Source organism: Pleurodeles waltl, chromosome 11 (assembly GCF_031143425.1).
Source record: "Pleurodeles waltl isolate 20211129_DDA chromosome 11, aPleWal1.hap1.20221129, whole genome shotgun sequence".
NCBI classification, from domain to species: domain Eukaryota; kingdom Metazoa; phylum Chordata; class Amphibia; order Caudata; family Salamandridae; genus Pleurodeles; species Pleurodeles waltl.
The window spans coordinates 779,657,572-779,679,264 of NC_090450.1; the positions used below are offsets into that span (position 1 = coordinate 779,657,572).

The window sequence follows — 21,693 nt, forward strand, 5'->3', positions numbered from 1 at the left end:
GTATAATTATAGTAACTATGTACAGCTCAGTCAGATCTCAGTGGTATCAAGAGTAAAATCTCAGTATTCTCCCACTAGTTAAATGTTTTTCTGTTTTGCTCCTGACAGCCATTCCAGCCACTCTGTATACCCCCAACCCAGCTTTCCCCACCCCATCCACTCATGCATTAAGAACAAAAATACAACAGTATAAACAGGATCTAGTTACCCATGAATAAAGAAGAGTTGTTGCGGTCATATGAAATTGAGACTATCTGGCCAAGATCAGCTATGGTATTCTAGAGGAAGCTATTGGAAGTCAGGGCAGTCTGGCATTCGTCAGGAGATCGGTCATGCAGCAGAGCGGCCAACCATCATACATTCAGCGGTTTGCAACCCCCTCACCCCCATTGCTCAAGAGGTGCAAGGTACAGTAATAGTTTCTGCATAGTTTGTTTCTGCATTGTTTCTAGTGGTCTCCCCCGTAGTGCAGGAAGTCGAAACCAGTGGGTGCACTCTTTAAGAGTCAGTCCGTGTATAAGCAGTAGCTGAAGATGGGGCCTTGTGGATCACAGCTTTTCGTGAAGCCCAACTCTTTCCTTGGTAGCTCGTTCTTCGCTGGAATTGCAATTGTGAAGTGGAGTAAGTTTTCTTAGAGCTCTTAGGGGTTTTGCCTGTCTTACCATCTGAGCCCTGACGTTCCAGGGGAGGCATATTGCCAATAAAGTGGCTGCATCATCCAGTTCTGTAAAATGGTGAGATTTGCTTCGATACTCAAAAGCGAGGCTGAAGGGATAGATCCATCTTAATTTGTTATGCTCACATCGAAATTTGTTTGTAGCTGGCTTGACTTGTAGGCAACGAGACATGGAAGAGTGAGCATGAGGCTCCCTGGAAGGAGATGGTCTCCAGCTTCTGGGCTGCTTGGAGAATCTGTTCTTTAACTTTGAAGGAGTGCAGTTTAGCCAGGACATCACTGTGGCATTTCCCCCCCTCCAGGAGCTGCTGGACCCACTCTGTGGACCCAATCGAGCTTCATCTCCGCATGGCTCTTCCCCAGAATCTCAGAGAATAAACCCACCACGAAAGCCTCCAGGTCTGGGCCTTCATCCCCTTGAAACCAAGTTATGGATTGGATATTGTCTCACCAGGAGTGATGTTCCAAGTCCTCGCATTTCAACAGGGTGGCATGCAATTGGGTGCATAAGTGCTCTGCAGAATTTTCTATCCATACCATCCTTTTTTCCAACTCCTGGCATTTTGTGGCAAGTTCCAAGATCTGGGTGCTGACTGAGTCCACAACTTGTTGCAGTGTGGCGAGCTTGGTACCAACCTCAGATTTGAATGTGTCGAAGGAGGAGATAAGATCAGCTTTCAATTCTTCTCTTAATTCCCTTTTTAAAATTCTTGTAGAGAGGAAAGTAGGTCTTCCTTAATCAGGGCCATCATTGTGTCTGAGGTGGCAGTGGGATGGGAGTTGTGTGCCTCAGCTGGGGCAAAATAGCTTGAAATCCTACTTGTGTGCACTTTCTTTGGCAGCATAGAGGTTGTAGCACTGCCTGGGAGCCAGAGCGCCAAATCCTAGTGTCGAGCGATGCTCCTTGCAGCATGTGAAAATCCTATATCTTTCTCTCCCAGGTCTATTAAAGATCGTAGAGGTCTACAGCCACCCAGCAATTATGGCAGGTATTCATTAAAGGTGACCAGCGCCTGCTGCATTTACCATCTCCACTAATATTGGGCAATAGAGCCTCTGACTGGGCCCCTCCTGGGATCACAAAGGGTCTGTCATGTGCAGTACTTTCTACTTAATGTCCTGTCTAGCCAGGAAATATTGCATTAAGCGCCCAGGTGAAGTGTTACGACGTATGAGGCGTTGTGCTGCACTAGAAAGCGCTGTAGCAGGCTGCATAGAGCTACCAAGCCTGGAGCTAGTGTATTTTTAAATGTCTCTGTGCCTCATTTTCGAGGTGTGTGGTATCAATAGATGCTGCAAGCCCCTTCTGTCTGTTCCCTTGTGTTTAGTCAATGTGCATCTGTGTCTGCCATTAATCACAAGCCTCAGTGCAGCTCGATGTCTGAGTTGGCTGCCACTTTAGGGTTAGGCAGATGCTGAAACGCTGAATCAGCTTGTAATCAGAGAGCATTTGGGGAGCATTATACTTAGCCTCATATTGTTAAACTTTTCAAAAGTGTACCTTTTTTTTTTTTTTTTTTTTTACTGGAACCAGTTTATAGTGTAGTGTGACCTTAAAAAGTTTTACAGCGCCCACCCTAATAATAAAGGCTTTTCATTAATGAACCATGAATACAAGTTTGAACAGCATTAACATATGGACACACATTACCTCAACTGCAGACATCTTCCTTCTCTGTAAACTGGCAGCCAAAGGGTTTGTGCTGCAGGGGGATTGGGCCTACTTGTCCCAAGAACAAAATAAACATGAAAACTTGTTGGCCTTGACCTCAAACAATATGTTCCGGACATCGCGCTATAGGAATTCCACATCCCTGATATTGCAACTGTTTTTCGGGGTATTCTTGTACTGTTAAGTGAGTGGGTATGCCTTCTCAGCTGTAGGAAGGACACCTTATACATATGTGATTTTGAAAAATGTTTTTATTTTGTAGGAACTCACACATGTTTGGACAAAAGAGCCTGTGTGCGAAAGCAGCAGATGTCAGAGTGCGTGGTTCTGGCACCAAGGAGAAGACTTTGGACTGTGGACAGATTGTGTGGGGCCTAGCATTTGATGCCTCAGCCAGCAAGTGGGGACCTCACTCTGGCCTTGCTGGCTTGATTCTGGCCACAGGCCTCAATGACGGTCACATCAAGGTGTGGGAGGTATTGACAGGTGCGTGAAACCCGGCTAATAACAAAAAAATCATTCTTTAGGATACTGTTCCTCTTTTTTGTCTTTAAAGAAATAAATGTTGACTGATCTGTTCTGGGATTAGATTCAATGACCTTTGTCTTTCCACAGATCTTTAAGGCTCCAACTTTGACATCGCCCACACCCTTATTAGCTGGTTGATATTGCTGTGATCAGCCAAATAGACTACTGTCCTAGATGCCAATCCTCCGTTTTACAGTATGACTCCCCGAGCATTCCTGTTCCAGTCATCTGGAACACAAGGATGACATCTGTTGAGGTTCCAGTTTAGTTCTCTTTGGACCCACAACAGACCAGGATTCACAATTCCTTCTCAGTCAGTTAGTTCTTTACAGCAACATGAGTAATACCCCATTCAATGCATACTTTACCCCGTCTCGCACTTCCACAACAATCATAAAACCACCATAAAAATCATAAACCTGATACACCTTCCTTCTCCCTCAGCAGTCCTTCATGTAGCAACTTTTGCATTCTCTATCATCACCCACCACATCAACTCCCTTTTCATACGATAAACCTCGCCGACACCCACATCTTGGATTTCCTCATCCCCAGGCCCTACAATATCCAACATATCGAAAGAATGCTGTAGACCAGTTTTCTTAAGATCAGTGTAAATATACATAAGAATAGAAGTAGCATCTGTAATCTCCTTGAAAGCTCTTCCCATCCTCACCTGCAAGAAGAGTATAATTTTCCCTAATATTCATGAACCGAATATCTCTGCTTGTGCGTTGTATGTTGTAACACCTTTTCTCAAAGACAAATTTCTATTTCCAAAAGGTATTCTAAACCACTGTTTTTCCTAGTGCCAATATAGCCTTAGAACCCACGGTAGCGGGCTCTACCGGCTATTAAAGGCCCGCTTCCGCTTTAAATGCCCGAGCCAAAGGCATTTAACAAGGGAAAGGGCCTTTAATAGCCGGTAGAGCCCGCTATAACGGGTTCTAAGGCTATTAGAACATTCTGCCACTCAGGGCAGAATGTTCTAATGAAAAAACAAATTGCTTACGAGCCTGAGGGGATTAAAATCCCCTCGTGCTCCGTGAGGCTTTGTTCACAGCTGTTGCTGTGAACAAAGCGAACATTGGAATGTTGGCGCTGCGGGCTTTTACCGGCCAGTAAAAGCCCGCAGCACTCCATTGTTTTCAATGGATCTGCCAACGTTCGAATGTTCTAATTAGAGTTAAAAATCAGCTTATATAAACATCCTGTGTTATACATTCTTCTTTTTGTAGAAATAAGCGTCTCCATAGGCAGCAGACTCACAGAAGAGAATGTGATTGTGGTTGCTGTTCTATAATAGAGAAGAGAATATGATGCAATTTCTTCAGCATGATTTTCTTCATTAGAGTCATACAAATCTACCATACTTCTCTCTAAAGCCGGGCAATTGGAATATAGGATAATGATTACAACCCTTTTCTAAAGTAGCTGTGAATGTGAAATGAGTCTACCTCATGGGACTTTAAAACAGGCTGGTGTTTTACACTGACACATTCCTCTCAAGTGATGCTATTGCCTACCTAAATGTTTTTCCCCTCTTAAAATTATTTAAAAAGGCCAACTAAGTGTGTAGATAGTTCTAGTTAGGACCATGTTTCCATAGAATAAGCGTTTTTTGACTTGCCTCTATCGTTGCCACCTTTTGACGAATGTTCATGAAAATGTCCAGGTGTGCTGGTGATTCTTGTTACGCATGGAAAGTTTTGGGGTGATCCATCTAGCGGGGCCGAGGTGGGGGCAGGGGGGGAGGATTGTGCTTTCCATGTTAATGCCCATAGGACCTTTAGACAGGACTACAGCCTGAACCACTAGACCGAATTACACCAGATTTGACAGAAAGCTAGCTTTCAGTACTCGGATTACACTCTCGCTTATATGGTGTAAACCCGTTCAGCAATTTTGAATATATTAAAGGCAAAAAAAAATTGTATATAGGGACATGGATCCTTTGCGATAATTCGCGAAAAATATTAGCTAATGCAGGGAATTGCACAGCTCTGATTGACTGCCAAAACCTACATTTTGGAAGTGTTAGCAGCCATCTTGGGACATGGCTTCAGCCGAGTCCCCCTAAAAAATGTGGGAAAAGGGGCCGCCAGAGTAGGGACATCCTGACCCCTTAGCTCTGGTGGTGGTACCACAGAGGGACCCTCCATGGCTAAAAAGCATTTTTTTTTTTAAATGTTGACGTGAAATTCACAGCAACAATGTTTAAACAAAAGAAACACAGCCTCCTGCACTTGTATCTGTGAGGCAGCCGGGTGGGCAAGGTCCTGGGGCATTTACATTTTTAATGTGGGTGCTGGGGGTCTCCGATCCCCACCATAGCCCCAGAGACACCAACCTCCCCAGAGCTTTAAAAACATGACATGGGGGAGGGGACACCTCCAGTCCCACCACAGCCCTGGGGACCATAGTCTCCCCAGAGGTTTAAAAAAATGAAACCCGGTTTGGGAGAGTCACAGCCCTGGGGACCACCACCTCCCCGGGGCTATTTCAGAAGGAGCCACAGATGGCCCTGGGGACTGCCACCTCCCAGGGACTGGCTCCTGCTATGATCCAGTGTTCCCACCCCTGGGACATAGCTGTTTGCTGTGGCTTGGCATCAGCTTTGACACCTTTGATAACATCATTGATAATATTAATGAAATATTTGGAGTAAAATTTTTGATGAAAAAACTGTGCATGGCAGGAGTGCAAGTTATAGTTACTTGTGATAACTATAACAGGTGAATGTCCATGGTTTTGTCCGTTTGAAATGGGAGCCAAACTATAACGTACGTGTAACCTTTGTTTTTTTAAAGTGAATATATATATATATATATATATATATGTTCGATGGCATGTGTAGCTGCAGATACACATGCTGTGCATTATCCTGCCATCTAGTGTTGGGCTCGGAGTGTTACATGTTTTCTTTCGAAGAAGTCTTTTCGAGACCGAGGGACTCCTCCCTTTCGGCTCAATTGCGCATGGGCGTCAACTCCATCTTAGATTGTTTTCTTTCCGCCATCGGGTTCGGACGTGTTCCTCTTCGCTCCGTATTTCGAATTGGGAAAGTTAGCTAATTATCGAAAATTCGACGGTATTGTTCGTGCTCGGTACTGGTTTAGTGTTAGGATATCGACACCGATAGAAGAAGCGCTCCGGCGGCCCTTCGGGGCTTCCACTCCTTAGCGGGGCCTTATCGGCCCGACCGCGTCCATCGTCTGAACTAATGCACCGGACCCCCTTCCGCTTCTGCCCGAATTGCCACGCGAAGCATCCTTATACAGACCAACACTTGGTCTGTAACCTGTGTATCACCGGAACACAGGGAGGATACCTGCGAGGCCTGTCGGGCATTTCGATCAAAAAAGACCCTACGCGATCGAAGAGCCAGAAGACTGCAAATGGCGTTGACACCGACAGAACAGATCGACGTCGAAGAGGAGGAAAGAATCTCCATACAAGAAACGGACTCAGACGACTCCGAAAGTGAGCTACCGACGACAACGCAGAAAACTGTGAGTAAAACTGCCCCGTCCAAGACTCACTCCAAAATCAGAAAGGCCAAGGGGATGCCACCGCCAACAGGCCATGGCTTTACCCAGCAAAAACACGGTGACCAACCATCGGCACCGAAAAAGGCCTCAGAACTGCCGAAGACATCCGACTCCGGTCGAGATTCCGGCTCCGAACGATCTTGACACCGAGTGCGACCAACCCAAGGTAAAGAAAGTTGTTTCAGAACCGAAAGACTGTTTCCAAACCTTCGGTACCGAAAAAGGCAGCCTCGGAGCCGAAAGTCGGCTCTTACACGGAAGAGCACGGACTTTCCAGCCAAATGCAACAACGTAGATTTGAGCAGGAAATAAGTATGGGGGAACCAAACCATACTCAAAAAAGGCTGCACATCCAGAAAGATACTGGGAAAATTCAAACTCTTTCTCCAATTAAAAGAAAGCTGACATTTCAAGAGTCAAATGCAGCCAAAGGTGGCTAGAGACAAAACACCACCACCAAGGTTTTCGCCACAGCCTTCTCCACTACATTCGCCACAGCTGTCCCAGGTAACAACACCCCCAATGCAGTCACCAACACATACGGGGATGACGCAGGATGACCCGGATGCATGGGATTTGTATGATGCACCGGTCTCCGACAACAGTCCAGATTGTTACCCGGCAAAGCCGTCACATCCAGAGGACAACACTGCATACACGCAGGTGTTTTCAAGGGCAGCTACATTCCACAATGTAGCAATGCATTCGGAGCCAATTGAGGATGACTTCCTATTTAACACCTTGGCATCCACCCACAGTTCCTACCAAAGTCTGCCAATGCTCTCAGGCATGCTCAAGCACGCAAAACAAGTCTTCCAGGACCCAGTAAAAGGCAGAGCTATCACGCCTAGTGTGGAGAAAAAATACAAACCTCCCCCAACAGACCCTGTGTTTATAACACAGCAACTAACACCAGATTCGGTGGTCGTGGGAGCAGCAAGGAAGAGCGCAAACTCCCAATCATCAGGAGACACACCACCGCCTGACAAGGAAAGTTGGAAGTTCGATGCTGCGGGCAAACGAGTGGCAGCACAAGCAGCCAATCAATGGAGAATTGCCAACTCGCAAGCTCTACTGGCTCGCTACGACAGGGCACACTGGGACGAGATGCAACATATAATACAGCTCTTGCCCAAGGAACACCAGAAACGTGCCTAACAGGTTGTTGAAGAAGGACAAGCAATTTCCAACAACCAGATAAGGTCTGCACTGGACTCAGCAGACACAGAAGCACGGACAGTGAACACTGCGGTAACCATTCGCAGGCATGCATGGTTACGGAGCTCAGGTTTTAAACTGGAAATCCAGCAAGCTGTGTTAAATATGCCTTTTAACCAGGAACAATTGTTTGGGCCGGAGGTGGACACGGCAATTGAGAAACTAAAGAAGGACACAGACACGGCCAAAACCATGGGCGCGCTCTACTCCCCACAAACCAGAGGCAATTTTAGAAGGCCACAGTTTAGAGGGGAGTTTCGTACCCAAACCCCAGAACTTTCCACCTCACAAACCAGACCCACCTATCAGGGGCAGTACCAGAGAGGAGGGTTTCGAGGCTCATACAGGGGTGGTCAATTCCCAAGAACAAGGGGAAAATTCCAAAGCCCTAAAACAACCTCAAGCCAAACAATGACTTCAAGGTCACAAGCCCCCAACACTTAACACCAGTGGGGGAGAGACTTACTGCATTCTACAAAAACTGGACAAACATAACTACGGATGCATGGGTCCTAGCCATTATCCAACATGGTTATTGCATAGAATTCATAAATTTCCCACCAGATGTGACCTCAAGAGCACACAATATTTCCAAACAACACTTAGACCTGTTACAGCTAGAAGTCCAAGCATTGTTACAAAAACAAGCAATAGAACTAGTACCCAACCATCAAAAAGGAACAGGTGTCTACTCCTTATATTTCCTAATTCCAAAGAAAGACAAAACGTTGAGACCCATATTAGACCTCAGAACGCTGAACCTCTACATCAAATCAGATCACTTCCACATGTTAACACTTCAAGATGTGATTCCCTTGCTCAAAAAACAAGTTAGATCTCAAGGATTCATATTTCCACATACCCATACATCCTTCTCACAGGAAATACTTAAGGTTTGTAATCCAGGGCATGCATTACCAATTCAAGGTGTTACCGTTCGGAATAACAACGGCCCCAAGGGTATTCACAAAATGCCTTGCAGTAGTAGCCGCTTATATAAGGAGACAACACATGCACATATTCCCATACTTAGACGAATGGTTAATAAAAACCAGCACTCAGCAACAGTGTCTTCTTCACACGCAATATGTTCTAGAAACTCTACACAAACTAGGGTTTTCTATAAATTACCAAAAATCACATCTACAACCATCCCAGATACAACAATACTTTGGAGCAACACTCAACACACAAAAGGCGATTGCCAATCCAAGTCCGCAAAGGGTACAAGCTTTCCAAAATATAGCATTAAACATGCAGCCAAACCAACACTACCAGGTGAAGTTTGTAATGAAACTTCTAGGCATGATGTCCTCATACATAGCCATTGTCCCAAACGCAAGAGTACACATGCGGCCCTTACAACAGTGCCTAGCAAAACAATGGACACAAGCACAGGGCCAACTGCAAGATCTAGTGTTGATAGACTGCCAGACACACTTCTCGCTTCAATGGTGGAACCTTATAAATTTAAACCAAGGGCGGCCATTCCAAGACCCAGTGTCTCAATACGTGATCACAACAGATGCTTCCATGATGGGGTGGGGAGCACACCTCAATCAGCACAGTATACAGAGACAATGGGACATTCAACAAAAACAACTGCACATAAATCAGTTAGAACTGTTGGCAGTCTTTCTAGCATTAAAAGCATTTCAACCACTGATAGCCCGCAAACACATTCTTGTCAAAACAGACAACATGACAACAATGTATTACCTCAACAAACAAGGAGGGACACACTCGTCACAACTGTGTTTTAGCACAGAAAATTTGGCATTGGGCGATTTACAATCACATTCGCCTAATAGCACAATACATCCCAGGCATTCAAAACCAGTTAGCCGACAATCTCAGTCGAGAACACCAACAAACACACAAATGGGAAATTCATCCCCAGATCCTACAAGATTACTTTCTACGCTGGGAAAAACCCAAAATTGACCTATTCGCAACAAAAGAAAACACAAAATGCCAAAACTTCGCATCCAGGTACCCACACCCACAGTCCAAGGGCAATGCGCTATGGATCAGTTAGTCAGGGATATTTGCTTACGCTTTTCCGCCTCTCCCACTCATTCCTTATCTGGTAAACAAACTCAGTCAAAGCAGACTCAAACTAATACTCATAGCACCAACCTGGGCTCTCCAACCATGGTACACAACACTGCTGGACCTATCAGTAGTACCTCACGTCAAATTACCAAACAGGCCAGATCTGTTAACTCAACACAAACAACAGATCAGACACCCGAATCCAGCATCGCTCAATCTAGCAATCTGGCTCCTGAAGTCTTAGAATTTGGACACTTAAACCTTACACAGGAATGTATGGAGGTCATTAAACAAGCTAGGAATCCTACTACAAGACCTTGTTATGCAAACAAATGGAAAAGATTTGTTTACTACTGCCACAATAATTAAATTCAACCACTCCATGCTTCCGCAAAGAACATTGTAAGTTACTTATTACACTTACAAAAGTCTAAACTAGCATTCTCTTCTATTAAAATACATGTCACAGCAATATCTGCCTATCTGCAGATTACACATTCAACATCGCTTTTTAGAATCCCAGTTATCAAAGCATTCATGGAGGGATTAAAAAGAATCATACCCCCGAGAACACCACCAGTACCTTCGTGGAACCTTAACATTGTATTAACAGGACTCATGGGACCACCATTTGAACCCATGCACTCTTGTGAAATGCAATACTTAACTTGGAAGGTAGCCTTCCTAATAGCTATCACATCTCTTAGAAGAGTAAGTGAAATACAAGCATTTACTATACAAGAACCCTTTATACAAATACATAAAAATAAAGTGGTTCTCCGTACAAATCCCAAATTTTTACCAAAAGTTATATCACCATTCCACGTAAACCAAACAGTGTAACTCCCAGTCTTCTTTCCACAACCAGACTCAGTAGCCGAAAGAGCCTTACATACGTTAGACATAAAAAGAGCACTAATGTATTACATTGACAGAACAAAACAGTTTCACAAAACAATTGTTTGTAGCCTTCCAAAAACCTCATGCAGGAAATCCTATATCCAAACAAGGCATTGCCAGATGGATAGTGAAATGTATTCAAACCTGCTATATTGAAGCAAAAAGAGATCTACCTATTACACCAAGGGCGCATTCCACTAGGAAAAAAGGCGCCACAATAGCTTTTCTAGGAAATATACCTATGACAGAAATTTGTAAGGCAGCCACATGGTCCACGCCTCATACATTCACAAAACATTACTGTGTAGATGTGTTAACAACACAGCAAGCCACAATAGGACAGGCTGTATTACGAACACTATTTCAGACAACTTCAACTCCTACAGGCTAAGCCACCGCTTTTGGGGAAGATTACTGCTTATTAGTCTATGCACAGCATGTGTATCTGCAGCTACACATGCCATTGAACGGAAAATGTCACTTATCCAGTGTACATCTGTTCGTGGCATGAGATGCTGCAGATTCACATGCGCCCTCCCACCTCCCCGGGAGCCTGTGGCCGTTGTAAGTTGAATGAAATTGTAAATTTGTAAATAAATACTATTTTAATACACATTATGTACGTACATACTAACTCCATTGCATGGGCACATTTACTATATTCACAACTCCTACCTCACCCTCTGCGGGGAAAACAATCTAAGATGGAGTCGACGCCCATGCGCAATGGAGCCGAAAGGGAGGAGTCCCTCGGTCTCGTGACTCGAAAAGACTTCTTTGAAGAAAAACAACCTGTAACACTCCAAGTTGGTGGCGCCGACAGGACAAAGGCATTTGGAGGAGGAAGAGGAAAGCTTCTCCATCCAGGAGTCGGACTCTGACGAGCTCGATCCCGAAGAAACGCCTAAAACCGTGAGTAAGACGTCGAAACATAAAACTCACGAGAAGACCACAAAAGCCCAGGGTACGCCACCACCAACAGGCCATGGCTTAACCCGTAAAATAGGTGACCAATCATCAGCACCGAAAAAGGGCACGCTTGTGCCGAAGTCATCCGACTCCGGTCGAGATACCGTCACACAGCAATCTCGAGCCCGAGAGAGCGGCTCCGAGCAAGTTCGGCACCGAGACAGCGGCACCGAAATGAGTCGGCACCGAGAGATCACGACGCCGAAAATAAAGAAAGTGTCGTCGGAGCCGAAAAAGGCTACTGACAAGGTTTCCATTACGAAAAATCCAGCCTCGGAACCGAAATCAGGTTCCTACACAGAGGAACAGGGATTGTCCTCCCAAATGCAAGGACATAAGTTCGGACAAGAACTAGAACCAATGGAGCCAGACTACACTCAAAGGAGGCTCCACATTCAAAAGGACACAGGGAAGATAAGCACTCTTCCCCCAATTAAGATGAAAAGAAGACTTGCCTTTCAAGAAAAGGACAAGCAGCCACAGGCAAAGGTGGCAAGACAGACAAAACCGCCACCATCTCTACCACCATCAATGCACACATCACCGGTAGTCACTCCACCACTGATGCAATCCCCAACGCATACTGCAATAAGTCAGGACAATCCCGACGCATGGGACCTTTATGATGCACCAGTATCGGATAACAGCTGTTACCCAGCGAGACCGTCCCCACCTGAGGACAGTACATCCTACACGCAGGTGGTCTCAAGGGCAGCGGCTTTTCATAATGTCACCTTGCATGCAGAACCAATTGAGGATGACTTTTTGTTTAATACACTATCCGCCACTCATAGCCAATACCAAAGCTTAACTATGCTACCTGGAATGCTAAAACACTCCAAACAGGTGTTTCAGGAGCCTGTGAAGGGCAGGGCCATAACTCCAAGGGTAGAGAAAAAGTACAAGCCACCGCCTACAGACCCTGTGTATATCACGCAGCAATTAACACCAGACTCTGTGGTAGTAGGGGCAGCTCGCAAGAGAGCAAACTCTCACACCTCGGGAGACGCACCACCTCCAGACAAGGAGAGTCGCAAATTTGACGCTGCAGGGAAAAGGGTTGCAGCACAAGCAGCAAACCAATGGCGCATTGCCAACTCACAAGCACTTCTGGCAAGATATGATAGGGCTCATTGGGACGAAATGCAGCATTTCATAGAACACTTACCCAAAGAGTTCCAAAAAAGGCCACAACAAGTGGTGGAGGAAGGACAAAGTATCTCAAATAATCAGATACGGTCAGCAATGGATGCAGCAGATACAGCTACAAGGACAGTAAATACTGCAGTAACCATAAGGAGACACGCATGGTTGCGTACGTCAGGATTCAAGCCGGAAATACAACAAGCCGTGCTGAATATGCCTTTTAATGGACAGCAGTTGTTTGGGCCGGAGGTGGACACTGCTATAGAAAAACTTAAAAAAGACACTGATCCGGCCAAAGCCATGGGCGCACTCTACTCCCCACAGAGCAGAGGCACATTTCGCAAAACACAGTTTAGAGGGGGGTTTCGAGGACAAGCTACAGAACCCACAACCTCACAAACAAGGCCCACTTATCAAAGTCAATATCAGCGTGGATGTTTTCGGGGACAATATAGAGGGGGACAATTCCAAAAGAATAGAGGGAAGTTCCAAAGCTCCTCAAAACAAGCAGTGACTTCCAAGTCACAAATCCCCAACACATAACACCTGTGGGGGGGAGACTAAGCAATTTTTACAAACATTGGGAGGAGATAACAACAGACACTGGGGTACTGGCAATTATCCAGCATGGTTATTGCATAGAATTTCTCAGATTCCCTCCAAACGTTCCACCGAAAACACACAATATGTCAAAACAACACATGGATCTTCAAGGACTAGAGGTCCAGGCATTGCTACAAAAAGGAGCAATAGAATTAGTACCAATTCAACAGAAAGGAACAGGAGTTTACTCTCTGTACTTTCTCATACCCAAAAAGGACAAAACACTGAGACCTATATTAGATCTCAGAACATTAAGTACCTACATCAAATCAGACCACTTTCACATGGTGACATTACAAGACGTAATCCCACTGCTCAAACAACAAGACTACATGACAACACTAGACCTAAAGGATGCATATTTCCATATACCAATACATCCTTCACACAGAAAGTACCTAAGATTTGTATTCCAAGGGGTACATTACCAATTCAAGGTGTTGCCATTCGGAATAACAACTGCGCCAAGAGTTTTTAAAAAATGCCTGGCAGTAGTAGCTGGGCATATCAGAAGGCAGCAAATACATGTGTTCCCGTACCTAGACGATTGGTTAATCAAAACCAACACACTAGAAAGGTGTTTACAACACACAAAGTACGTCATAGAAACCTACACCTTCAACCGTGTCAGACACAGCAATACTTAGGGGCAACAATCGATACAGCAAAAGCGATTGCCACTCCAAGTCCACAAAGAGTACAAGCATTTCACAATGTAATACAGGTCATGTATCCAAATCCAAGAATACAAGTCAAAATAGTAATGAAACTCCTAGGCATGATGTCCTCATGCATAGCCATTGTCCCAAACGCAAGATTACACATGCAGCCCTTACAACAGTGCCTAGCATCACAATGGTCACAGGCACAGTGTCAACTTCGAGATCTAGTGTTGATAGACCGCCAAACATACACCTCGCTTCAATGGTGGAACAATATAAATTTAAACCAAGGGCGGCCTTTTCAAGACCCAGTGCCTCAATACGTAATAACTACAGATGCCTCCATGATAGGGTGGGGAGCACACCTCAATCAACACAGCATTCAGGGACAATGGGACTCTCGGCAAAAACAGTTTCACATAAATCACTTAGAACTATTGGCAGTATTTCTAGCGTTAAAAGCATTTCAACCAGTAATAAGCCACAAACACATTCTTGTCAAAACAGACAACATGACAACCATGTGTTACTTAAACAAACAGGGAGGAACACACTCAACACAGTTGTGTCTCCTGACATAGAAAATATGGCACTGGGCGATACACAACCACATTCGCCTAATAGCACAGTTCATTCCAGGGATACAGAATCAATTAGCAGACAATCTCTCTGGATCACCAACAGACCCACAAATGGGAGATTCACCCCCAAGTACTACACACTTACTTCCAAAATTGGGGAACACCACAAATAGACCTGTTTGCAACAAAAGAAAACGCAAAATGCCAAAACTTTGCATCCAGGTACCCACAAGATCAGTCTCTGGGCAATGCGTTATGGATGAGTTGGTCAGGCATATTTGCATACACTTTTCCCCCTCTCCTTCCATATCTAGTAAACAAGTTGAGTCAAAACAAACTCAAACTCATACTCGTAGCACCAACTTGGGCAAGACAACCTTGGTACACAACACTACTAGACCTCTCAGTAGTGCCTCATATCAAACTACCAAACAGACCAGATCTGTTAACTCAACACAATCAACAGATCAGACACCCCAATCCAGCATCGCTGAATCTAGCAATTTGGCTCCTGAAGTCTTAGAGTTCGGACACTTAAACCTTACACAGGAATGTATGGAAGTCATAAAACAAGCTAGAAAACCAACCACGAGACATTGCTATGCAAATAAGTGGAAAAGGTTTGTTTATTATTGCCATAATAATCAAATTCAACCCTTACACGCATCTGCTAAAGACATCGTAAGCTACTTGCCTCATTTGCAAAGGTCAAAACTAGCTTATTCATCCATTAAGATACATCTTACCGCAATTTCAGCTTACCTGCAAATTACCCACACAACTTCACTGTTTAGGATACCAGTCATAAAAGCCTTTATGGAAGGCCTAAAAAGAATTATACCACCAAGAACACCACCAGTTCCTTCATGAAACCTCAACATTGTCTTAACACGACTCATGGGGCCACCTTTTGAGCCCATGCACTCATGTGAAATGCAATATTTAACATGGAAAGTTGCATTTCTAATCGCCATCACATCTCTAAGAAGAGTCAGTGAAATCCAAGCATTTACCATACAAGAACCATTTATTCAAATACACAAGCATAAAGTAGTTCTACGGACAAATCCAAATTTTTTACCAAAAGTCCTATCACCGTTCCACTTGAATCAAACAGTAGAACTACCAGTGTTCTTCCCACAGCCAGATTCTGTAGCTGAGAGAGCACTACATACATTAGACATCAAAAGAGCGTTAATGTACTACATTGACAGAACAAAACAAATTCGTAAAACAAAACAATTATTTGTTGCTTTCCAAAAACCTCATACAGGAAATCCAATTTCCAAACAAGGCATTGCTAGGTGGATAGTTAAATGCATTCAAACCTGTTATCTCAAAGCAAAAAGAGAACTGCCTATTACACCGAGGGCACACTCTACTAGAAAGAAGGGTGCTACCATGGCCTTTCTAGGAAACATTCCAATGACTGAAATATGTAAGGCAGCCACACGGTCTGCGCCTAATACGTTTACCAAGCACTACTGCGTGGATGTGTTAACAGCACAACAAGCCACAGTAGGACAAGCAGTACTACGAACTTTGTTTCAAACAACTTCAACTCCTACAGGCTGAACCACCGCTTTTGGGGAGATAACTGCTTACTAGTCTATGCAAAGCATGTGTATCTGCAGCTACACATGCCATCGAATGGAAAATGTCACTTACCCAGTGTACATCTGTTCGTGGCATGAGATGCTGCAGATTAACATGCGCCCACCTGCCTCCCTGGGAGCCTGTAGCCGTTTCGAAGTTGATCTTGAACATTTGTAAATTTGTAAATATATCACTTTAAACTACATTATGTACATACAGGTTTACTCCATTGCATGGGCACTATTACTATAATACATAACTCCTACCTCACCCTCTGCGGGGAAAACAATCTAAGATGGAGTCGACGCCCATGCGCAATGAAGCCGAAAGGGGAGGAGTCCCTCGATCTCGTGACTCGAAAGACTTCCTCGAAGAAAAACAACTTGTAACACTCCGAGCCCAACACTAGATGGAGGGATGTGCAAAGCATGTGAATCTGCAGCGTCTCATGCCACGAACAGATGTACACTGGGTAAGTGACATTTTCCATATATATATATGTGCGTGAGTGTGTATCTCTTACTGGCAGTCGCCCGTAGGTAGTTATAGTTGGGACCTAGTTTCCATTGGGAAAGTGTTTTTTTGACTTGGCTATATCTTTGGAGCCATTTGACAATCTTCATAACATTTTCCCAAAAAAGCATGGTTAAGACACTTTAGATACGCCTGAAGCCCAAACCGCTAGACGGAATTACACCGTATTTGACAAAAAAGTAGCTTTTGGTCCACTGGCCCTGTGGCCAACCTCTGCTGCGCACAGCTTGGTGGCTTTAGGGGGTTGGCTGCTGCCACTCACAGCCAAAGGCCGTGTGTGGTGCAAGGTTGGGTGGTTATAGGGGTTGGCTGCAAACCTCCGTCCAAGGCCAAAGGCTGTGTGCGTAGTGGTTGGATTAACGTATAGTAATTAGAATTACTTTGTTAAAAAAAAAAATTAAACATTTGAAATTCACTGAAAAAACAAAGTTTACAGGGACATTATAGTTAGAAAATAGAATTTAAAAAACATAGAAATTCACTAAAAAAACAAAGGCTACAGGACGTTATAGTTAGGCTTACATAGAAATTCAGCTGTTATATTTAGAGTTAATTCATTTAGCTATGACTCGTGCCCTACAGTAACTATAATGCGAGTCCTCACCATGAACTGCTGATTACCCCAAATTTTCAACACTCATGGCATCTTTGATAACATTATTGATAATATCAATGTCCTATTTCCAGTAACACTAGTGAGGATAAAACTGTGCATGGCGGGTGCGAGTTAAAGTTCCCCAAGGTCACAAGACCCAAGGATACCTGCAAGTACAATTGGATAACAAGACAGAGTGCAAGAGAAACAGAACTACACAATTAACTCCTGCAAGCTTACCAGTGCAGAAGCTTTTGACAGCATTATTGGAAGAACTACTGACGAACAATACACACTGTGGCAGCAAGAATGGACAAAAATGACCAAAAACAGACAAAGATTCCATTTGAAACTCTTACGGGACCTTGGATGACAGACAAGTGATGACATTGACCCCCAATGAAGAATTGCAAATGGACTCCTCCAAAGTAAAAATATTGCAAAAAATAAAACAGATTAGCCTCATTTCTGTTCATGCCAAATTAGACTCTCTCTCCAGCAGTATGGACCTCATGAACTCTAAAATAGAGAAAAATGTATGGCACAAACAAAATAGTATATGTAGGCTATTGAAAAAGGGACTAGAAAAAGTGTGGAGAAACTCTTGAACATGGAGAAAGACATTCAACTAATCAGGGTGAAGATTGAAGATTCGGAGGCCAGATTACAGAGTAATAATGTTTGCATATTGGAGGTTCCAGAATCCACTAACCTGGGGCAGCTTGAAATCTATATTTCAGATCATTTCTTTTCACCAAGTCAGAGCAACATGAGCACGTATATCAGTGGCACTCAGACCTCCGCCTAGACTCCTACCAGACCAATCATGGGCAGACTGCTAAAAGTTTGGGCCCAGGATGCGGTAGAATCATAACCAAAACCGCATCACCATTTTTCAGGATTTCTCATTAGTGGTAGAAGAGGCTAGGTGAGAATCTATCCCAGTCAAGAAACAACTACAACCAGCAGGCATTGAGTACTCCATGCTATATCTTTCGACATTAAGAATGAACGTAAACAGCAAAGTCTGCTTCTGTATGAAAAAGATAATGCATCCCTTTGCCTCTATAGGCCATGATATGCCATAACACACAGGATCCTGGAGCTGAGATAGAAATGGTAACAATAGTTTGTCGCAAATTGGTCAGCAAGACAAGATGCTGGTAGTATATTCCCTGAGCATGTCACTCACACATGAGTGAAAATGATTGCTTACTAGTGAGAGAAAGGTATTGGATACACTACACAGCTAGGGTTGAGAACCTTTAGAGATATATTTCCCAAAGCTTGCTTCATTGGAGTCTATAGCGAAGGCCACTGTTCCTTCAATATTGGAAACGTTTATATATTAACAGCTTAAAGTGGCCAGCAAGGCAGCATACTCAAAATTTGTAAATGAGCTGGCAGTCTAACAGACCTATACTCCACCACTTACAGCTCCCTCAAAAAGGTCCCAGCACTAGATTGCAACCGTTGATATAAGTTGAAGCCCCAATCTTTCTATCTACCACAAGGATTAACAAATACAGTTTTGCAGGGGACAGCTCACAGAGGTAGGTTAAAGATTCTGCTCCTTGCAGATTCAGACACTGTCTAATGTAACGAGGACTCTATTGATTCACAATGTATGGCTGCACAGTAGTAGATGCAAACTTTAGACATCTTGCTTGGTCCTGTCCTCCTGATCCATGAGTATTGAGAAGCCGTCAGAAATGATAGATATACTGGTAGAACTGAGGCATAACACTTGTGTACTTGGACTGGTTAAAAACATCCCTCCAAGGAAAAGAAAGTTTAGTGCTCTTAAGCTGTTGATGACAAAGAGATAAATAGTTCAGTTCTGGGGAAGGGAATGGGCTCCCACATGCAAAAACTAGCTAAAAGCCTTGGTATTCTGAAATGAACAACTTGAAATCTTTGCAGAAATGTTGCCACCTACATCAAGATCCAAAGATATATGGGCATAGACCTACTCTAACATGAAGATGAGACATTGTAGACAGTACAGATGAAAGGTTGGAAAATGAGAATGTAATGTAACCAATGCAAATTTGGAAAGGGGATGATGTACATATTGATTGATGCATTAGAGGTAGGTCTGCATATGTTATAAACTAACATTAAAAAAAGTTAAACACAGGTATAAACAGATGTTAATAAAAGACAAATATAGCGGGAAGCAGCATTCTTGTATATATAAAATAGTAGATATAGTATGTAGCAGTACAGTTTTGATTGGGCCATCGGAATATCACGTTGCATGCATTTATAGATCCTGATTGCATGTGTGTGAAAAAAGTAAAGGATGAGATGGCAGAAGGAAAAGACAGAAAAACATAAACCAAAGAATAGAAAAAAGGTGGTCAACGTTATACTAGTGTTTGAATTTAAAATTACTGCAGGCATGGGGAAATTTGACAGTTGTGCATGGTCATTATATCCAAAGGTGGCTGATTATGCATTTATTATGTCATGTAATAGCTGTTGTTGGGGGTTTTAAAAGAGGGCTCTTTATACAGATTCTCATGGCTTGTTTACTTGGAGGAATTTATCTAGCTGACTCCTGAACTGATTTTATACTTGGGTGTAGAAAAATGTGTAGTAATGAACATTATCTATTCGACATGTGAACAGCCGGTAGCACCACTAGGTGTGAATTGCTCATTTGTAGGAAGAATTCCATTCTGAAAGAATTATCTTCATACCCGACGCCAACATAAGATCAGTAAGTAGTAGATCAAATTCACATAGTTGAGATACAGGATCTACTGCACCTGTACCTAAAGTGGTCATAACAAGCTTTATCTTTAAGTGGACCTGAAAATATTTTTAATGTATCAAATGACCTTTTTCCACAATGGCAATTAACAATCGTATAGCACATGTTTGAGATCACTTGAAGATTTGTTGCAGGTGCCTGATGTGTGTGTGTGTGTGTGTGTGTGTCTGTGTCTGTCTGTCATTAATTCTGGGGGTGGTGGAAAATAATAAACAAAATCTCTCTGCTGTCTAGTGGGCTTTCTACCCCGAGGGGTAGATTGTGTAAAAAAAAAAAAAAAAATAGACCTCCTGTATGCCCACCTGGGGGACAGAAGGACTGTTGCCTTATTTAACAACTCTAAACAGGTCTCGGTTTTCTGTGGGCGGTCTTTAATAAGCCATCTACATTCATTAGCAGACTTGAGCATGACAACCCCAAATATTTTGTTTTTTAACGCATTTTATTGAGGATTTTGATACACCTCCCATATTTCAAGGAATGTCAAATAAAAAAAACTAACAACCCCATATCTTGATTGCTTTGAGATTAGTGTGTTAGTGCCATTTTTTTTGCCCTTAGCTGGTGAGCAAATTACCTCATGTACCCAGTGGTGTCTCAGCGAGATAGATTTACCCCAGATCATTGTTGGACTCCTGAAATGATATCCTCTTTCTACATATGAAGGTGGTAAGTATTTCTCGTCTTCCCCTGGTGACTGATCCTTTTGTGTTTAGGGATAGCATCTTAATATTATCCATGAGCAGTGGAAAGAATACGTAAATCGACTGATATTGTATTTGTATGTGTAATAGGATAAGTATGAGGCTTAGAAATATTGTATATGTCGAGAGTAGAGTACAGAAGACATTAGGCCAATAAAAGAAGCAATACATACCCACAACATAACACCAGCCCAAATGTTGTTTTAATTCAAACAAATGCTGTTATTGTTTGCTTTCAGCTATCAATTTTTTAAAGATTTAAAAAAAAAGATATTTCTTCTTGAAAAAGAGTTCTGTTATCTAGCATAGTCCGTTTGTGGAAATAGTCATTGTTTTTATTTTAATTTAAAGAAGATAACTTACATAGAGAATCAGGATGTCAAGTAAAACTTCACAATACACCATGCATAAACTATCAAAACTTAACCAAATACTCATTAATGACCTGTCTAACTTGGCATATAGCAAATCTCTCCCACACGCAAACAAATCTCTGTTCTGCCCCCTCAGATGATGAATGTAGTCCTTGTAGGTCCTCTAGGCTCATGGAACCTCCCTCAGCAGAACACTGATCCACCCTTTAACAATTATTCTGGAAAAAGGTACACATCCTTAACCACCTAGTCATCACCATACTGTTACTTGCAATATTAATCTGTTCGTACTCCGTAACCATGCCTCACCTAAACCACCCTAATATGCCTTTTGCTCATTCAAGAACTTTCCCAGATGACTCTTTATGAAAGACCATAGCAGCTTTGCACTGATCCTTTCAGACACCCACTCTTTCTCTCTACGGTTAAACACACTTGTGCTAAAGCAGTCCCGACGTTTGTGCACATACATTCCCCCTATGTAAGCAACAGAACCATTTGCTGACACCCAAACATCTTTTGTAAAATACCAAACCTCCAACTCCCATAC

The 21,693-nt window shown here is 43.2% G+C and overlaps 1 protein-coding gene across 2 annotated transcripts in view; it reads left to right on the top strand.

Moving 5' to 3' along the window:
- WSB2 (WD repeat and SOCS box containing 2) overlaps window positions 1-21,693 on the top strand; it is a 242,773-nt gene that overhangs the window by 135,194 nt on the left and 85,886 nt on the right. For both annotated transcript variants that reach the window (XM_069214497.1, XM_069214498.1), the window contains exon 4: window positions 2,611-2,834. In XM_069214497.1, the coding sequence (XP_069070598.1) occupies window positions 2,611-2,834 (224 nt within the window). The remainder of the gene's footprint in view (window positions 1-2,610; window positions 2,835-21,693) is intronic.